The sequence below is a fragment of the Athene cunicularia genome (genome assembly GCF_003259725.1).
Source record: "Athene cunicularia isolate RWA chromosome 1 unlocalized genomic scaffold, athCun1 chr1_part3, whole genome shotgun sequence".
NCBI classification, from domain to species: Eukaryota; Metazoa; Chordata; class Aves; order Strigiformes; family Strigidae; genus Athene; species Athene cunicularia.
Genome location: NW_020799093.1, coordinates 275,851 through 281,850, shown reverse-complemented (window position 1 = coordinate 281,850; position 6,000 = coordinate 275,851). Strand labels below are relative to the sequence as shown.

Sequence of the window (6,000 nt, the reverse complement as noted above, 5' to 3'; positions counted from 1 at the left end):
CTTCTGCCTCAAGCAAGTTCTTGTTGGAAAGCAAGTCACCTCCTTGCTGTACTATCATGGTGTCCTTATATGGTTGCTGGGGGGGAAGAAAATCCATTTGACAAGGTAAGCCAGAAGTTTACTTCCAACACTATTGATTTTCCTCCTTGTACCTTCAAAATGCAAAGCCTCAGGAAGGGTTCAAGGAAGACAACATCTAATGCCCAAGTTTTACAGCAAGTATTAAACACACACTCCTAACTGTGACTCCTGGCCCTAGGTAATCAAAAAGACACTCTCCCCCCACCAAAAGCTAACTTACAGTGGGGTTGAAACATGACAGACTCAAAAAACCAATTACATTCCCCAATTCATCACACAAATGCAGGCAAATATTTAAAACTTACTGCAAAATAGGGCTCATGCTTATTCTACAGGGTAAACAGTGCTGGAAACAGGACCGTAAGGTTTACATTTGATACCTTTGCCTCAACAATAGTGTCTGCGTACGTGCAGGGTACAAGTAAAGAACTGCCCATAGCTCATACATCCAGACCCACAGCACAGACATTAATCAAAAAGGCTCGCTCTTTATTTTAAACATAAAAAGAAACATTTTACACAGCATTGTTAGAACTATTCAGTACCTGCATTCCAGAACTGTGCCAAACATTTTATTTTATAACTTTGAAATTAAAACAGAAGAAAGAAAATATCTTGCCCTTCTGCTGTATGATGTTCAAGCTTGTCCTGGATCAAAATTCCAAGTGCCTGGAGGAATTTACCAGCTTAACCAGGAGATGTGGCAATTTGAACAGAGGAAGATCAACGTGAGCCCTTAGGATACTTTGACAATACCACAGGTTGCAGCAGGGAGGATATGGATGCTTGCACTGCATCTCAGGCAGCTTACTCTTCTGATACTCTGCAGGTTTAATACACAACCAGATGCACACACACCTCCACTCACACAAACCCTGGTTCACACAGGAAATAATAATAATAAAAAACATGAAAAGTGACCTAGATTTTTTTTTTCATTATAGATAAGATTCCCACTCTATTTTTAAAAAAGGGGATAATACAAAATTGGCACAAGTAGAAGGAAACCTAGCAGGGGGTAAGTCTAGCCCCTCAGCTTCTAGCCTTCCAACTACAACAAATACAGGGTGGAGGGGGGATATAGCATTGCCTTCCAAGGGGCTGGCAGCACGAGCTAGCAGCAAACTTGCTTCACTCAGAATGACAAAGATGGTTTGTTACAGGCCATGAAGGAAGGTCAGCATTAGCCAAGGACATGGGACCTTTCACTAGAGGAGCAGGGAGCCCTGACCAAAATAACCCTGAGTTTTTTACAGCAGGGAAAAAGCATGCTATGTTGTGTGCTTGGGAAGAGCTGGCGGTTCCCTGCTCATTTATTCCCTAATTATTGCATTACAGTCATGATCCTCTCTGAAAGTTAACCAAGAGCACATAAACAAGGAGTCAGTCTGCAAAGACTGATGCAGTGACTGATGCTGTGCTTCAAACTTCACCACCACTACCACCCTCCTCCCAACATGTCCCAATGCCACAAGCCTTCCATGAAGAAAGCAGATGTTAATGCAGGAAAGAGGCTGCTAGATCAGCATGAGAAGGACAGCCAGCATCCCAAACATCAGAATGGTGTTTCATAACATCTCAGCAAAAAGCAAGATTACACTACAGTAGACAGACAGGAAAGGAAGAAAAATTCTTGCTGTCGAAGTAATATTTAAGTGAATCCTTTCCTCAGCTCCCTTCCTTTGGAAAGCATCGCTACAGATTTCTGGACTTTCACAGCAGAAGCTAAAGATTGCTTCTGCCCTGTTCCTCAGCAGAGGCAGCTACACCTGCCTTCAACATAGTTCTTTTCAGAGCTCCTCCAGAAAGTAAAATACCACGCCACAAAGAAAAGTTGCTATGAATGTTCAGGCCAAAGTCTTCCGGAGATCTACAGGTTTTGGGTGTCCCAGTTTTGGAATACTAAATGAAAAGACTTAGAAGAGTCAAATAACAAGTTGCAAGCCCCAACTCAAGTCCATTTTGAAGATGTTGCATATTCAGCTTCCAAAAACCACTGGGCACCTCTATGCATGCATGTTTATACATACGTGACCACATGCATGTTTGCAAGCAGGAAGCAGAACAGCCTTCTAGAAAAAACCCTCACATCTGCCTCAGAAGAAAGGTCACAATGCAAGACAGGAAAAAAAAACCCAAACAAAAACACAAAGAAAAGTTACCACAAAACCCCCCAATTTTGGAACAGGTACAGCACTGAGTGTAAGGTATCACAAACACTAATGCAAAGGGAAGCCTTCATAGCACAGGTACTTAACCTGCAGCTCCCCTGGAATGTGCAGTGGGATCAGCTATAAGTGAAGCAGGTCACCAAGTATATAACTAATGTCTAGACTGGCAACAGCACACCACAGCCACTACCTTCCATGGATGCTCTCCTTTAGCATCTTCTATCTTGGAAAAAAAAAAAATCCTGAAAAGGATTGAGCCCTGGCCTCAACTATACATTTTTCACCCTTCTCGATATGAGCCCAAACCCTGGCTGTGACATCAGACTGCAGTACAGTTCTACTTCCTTGCTTGTTTATACACAGTATCTTTATTCTGACTTTTATTGCTTAAAACACCAGCTGTGCTGGGAAGACAGAATTGCCTAGAAAAGGTGCTGCTCCCACTCAGAAGCCAGGTCAGTGTATGTGGAAGACCAAAGCAGGACTTCTATACTATAGCACCTAAGAATTGGTCTCAAACCCATGGGGAAAGCCCTGCTGCAGGCCTATGCACAAGACCAGGACTGTTGGAACCTGAAGGATTCTTGCTGCCCTCTTGGGCTTGCTCCTATTCCTACCCTGAGCGGAGCTACTTCATCTACTGCAGATCTCAGACTCTGCTCACAGGTTCAAGGGCTACCTACCACTGAGTGACTGGCAGAAGCAGCACTGGAGTCTGGTCTGTGCATTTGGTAATACATCGTTTACAAGACTTCTCTAAACATGATCAGTTGGCCAACTGCATACAAAGATCCATGTTGGTTTTATTTTTTTTCCTAAGTCACATCACCAGTGGGGCAAGGTCTCCCACCTCTCTGCTGTGGCCAGCAGAAGGCTGGGCCTTGTCCCTAGACACCACATGTCCCCTTGTCACAAGCTGAACAGTGTGTCAGGCACAATGTGAACTGCTGTAGTGGGGAGAAAAGAAGGTGGAAGGGTGGGGGAGAAGGTGGCCATAAGCAGACACCCAGCAAATGCTTGTCTGAGGACTGACTCTTCAGGGTTGCCAAATTAGCCCCTATTCACCAGAGCTAAGAGCTGAAAATAAAATTTAAAAAGTGTCTCAAAGACCTCCACAAAAGTTATGTTTTGGGGTTAACGGCAAACCCTTTGAAAGCCATGGAAGAGAAGGCATGCTGACAACCATAAACCAATTCTTTACTGGAACAGCCTTATGAGGCACCAGCAGAGGAACCTTCTCCAGGCTTCAACCCAGCACAAAGGAGTCTGTGAGATACCAAGGCAGACAGAGAAAGGGAACAGGACATGGTGTGATGCGGGTAGAGGGGAAAAGTAGACTGGTTAATACAATGAAGTCTAACACTATTACCAACCCCCTCCCCACCCACTGCCCTGCCCATCATGCTTTCATACAGGGACATCTTTTCAAAACCAAGAGGGGGGAAAAAAAAACACCAAACAAAAAAGCCTTAGTGAATTTTGTCACAGGGCCCTGCTGAAAGATCGCTCAGCAGTTTGTACATTAGGAGGACATGATCCCTATGCAGAAAGTGCTGCTGGAAAAGTAGAACTCCAAGTTGCTAAATATGGCCTGAACATTCTCAGGACATGACGTGTAACAAGGAGAAGCTTGAGGTCCAGGCTGAAATCACAGAGGAAATGCACTGTCTTGTCTGGGCCTGTGAGTGTCTCAACACACTTCAAGAGCCCTGTGAGTCTCTCCGGAAATGCAAGTGTGTCCTGCTCCCACATTCAGTCCATCTCCATCGACATTAGCCGGCGACGCTCTCTTCTCGTTTCCTGCACTTCTTTCTTGCAGCACCAACGGGAGCTGCAGTAACCAATGAGGCAAGATAAGAGTCCAATGACAGTGGCCAGACCGATGCCAATCAACAGGGGATACTTGAAAGCATTCAGAACTGAAAGAGGAAGGCAAAGTCATTAGATATCACCAAGAAATTCAGAGATCCCCTTTATTTGTTCTTGCTTAAAAAAGGAGAAAATCCCACATTATTCAGTCGTGGGAAGATTAATTATTTCAGAAGCAAATTACACTAATTTTCCTTCTTGATTTCTGTCTTTTAAGGTTTGGAAAATTGGTCTCTTACTGGACTCCCTTACCTCTTCACCCTAATTCTTCCTCTAGCATTTCAAAGCCTCAGGGAGGCTAAAAGCACCAGAGGAGCCTCAGAGTGAGACAGCAAAGTAGAGCTAATTCCAAGAGGTATCCCATTATCTGCTCCTCCAAACAAAAACTTTGTGAAGTTTCCCCATGAGAGGCAGACTGTGGCTGCCCTCTTTGTAATATGTTCCCAAATGGCAAGGAGTTGACTCCTTTATGTTTTGCATGAGAACTACAAGTACAGTATATTCACTGCCACTCAGCAACCCTGTCTAACCAACCTCTAAAGTTGGTACCTAAACAAGAAATATGATTAATAAGCACCTACTGCCCAGTTAAAAGGCAGGGTCAAGAACTGTAAAAAGTTTGGAAAGTACAGTTATAATAGTTATCTGCATGGCAGGGAGAATAAAAACTTCTGATTCGTTTCAAGTGCATGGAACTTCCCCAATATGACCCTTCCTGGAAGCATTGAGAAGAAAGCAACTAGTTCAAAACCCCTCCTTCATTAGTTTTCCTCCTTAGCTACATGCTGAATGCAGCATCTAGTACACAACTTGCTTCTCATGAAGTCTAGCAACACTTACAACTCAGGTTAAAAAGCAGACAAGGCATTAAGTGCTGGAAGCAGCACATCTTGTGGTTACAAGAGGAAGGAAGGAGTCAGAGCTCAGACTTTCTGTTTTCTGCTTAGATATTAACCACAAGACAACTCTACTTCAGCATACCCCATCTGCAAACCAAGGCTTCCTCCTGCAGGCAGCAGAAGGGTTAACACTTGGAGAGAATACTATGCCTTGATTGAAAGATGCCCTAGCTATGCAAAACATCAAGAGATGATCAGGAAAGAAAACACCCCAGTCTTATGACAATGATGTGTTCAGGTTTACCTACTCTACAGAATTTGGAATCAGAAGCTGCATATAGAAAAGGATAAAAAAAAAATCTAATGAGATTGTCACAGGCACCTTTAAAAATAGTCATAGGCAATATTTGTCACAAAGATGTAACAAGGTGTTAAAAAAAATTTGAAAAATTGTGCAATGCGTGTTGCAGTCTCTTACCATCCATTTTCACAGACAGAAAGATGGGTTTGGCTTTGATGTCAGGTTCCCGCTGCCATACACCGGTGGCAGATCGCACCCATGGGGTCACTATGCAGTAGTGGTTCCCAAAGTCATGGTCCTCACAGCCATGCACACGGAGCCGAAATTCCAGTGGGCTGATCCTCTCTAGGCTGAGATCACTGCTCCCATTTCTCCTGCTCTGCATCACAATCCCTCTCCGGTCCAGCGAGGCCAGCAAGATGGGCTCTCTGTCCAATGCAAAGGAGCGCACAGCAAACCAGGAGACATCAAAGGACATATCATCTGCATTTGTGGAGAAAGAAGAATTTAGACATGCTGGTGAGCTCTGGGAAGTATTCATAGTGCTACTTCTCAGCATAGGTTAATATGCCAAGCAGCACAGTCAACACTGGTCTGACAGTGGAAGAAAAAAAAGAGAGTACCCTGAACATGTCCCTTCTAGGAGGATTTAAACAGTGAACTGCAATGAAATGCACTGGCAGGAAGAATTTAGCTGCATAGAAAGGGTAACTTGCTACAGGGATGACAAAGAAGAGAT

At 43.9% G+C, this 6,000-nt stretch overlaps 1 protein-coding gene across 1 annotated transcript in view; it reads right to left on the bottom strand.

The window, feature by feature from the left end:
* Window positions 1–549: 549 nt before the first annotated feature.
* Window positions 550–6,000, bottom strand: part of PTGFRN (prostaglandin F2 receptor inhibitor) — a 40,975-nt gene continuing 35,524 nt past the window's right edge. Inside the window, exons 8-9 of the mRNA XM_026841256.1 lie at window positions 5,439–5,744; window positions 550–4,171 (exon numbers count right to left, since the gene is read on the bottom strand). Of these exons, the coding sequence (XP_026697057.1) occupies window positions 4,005–4,171; window positions 5,439–5,744 (473 nt within the window). The 3' untranslated portion in view covers window positions 550–4,004. The remainder of the gene's footprint in view (window positions 4,172–5,438; window positions 5,745–6,000) is intronic.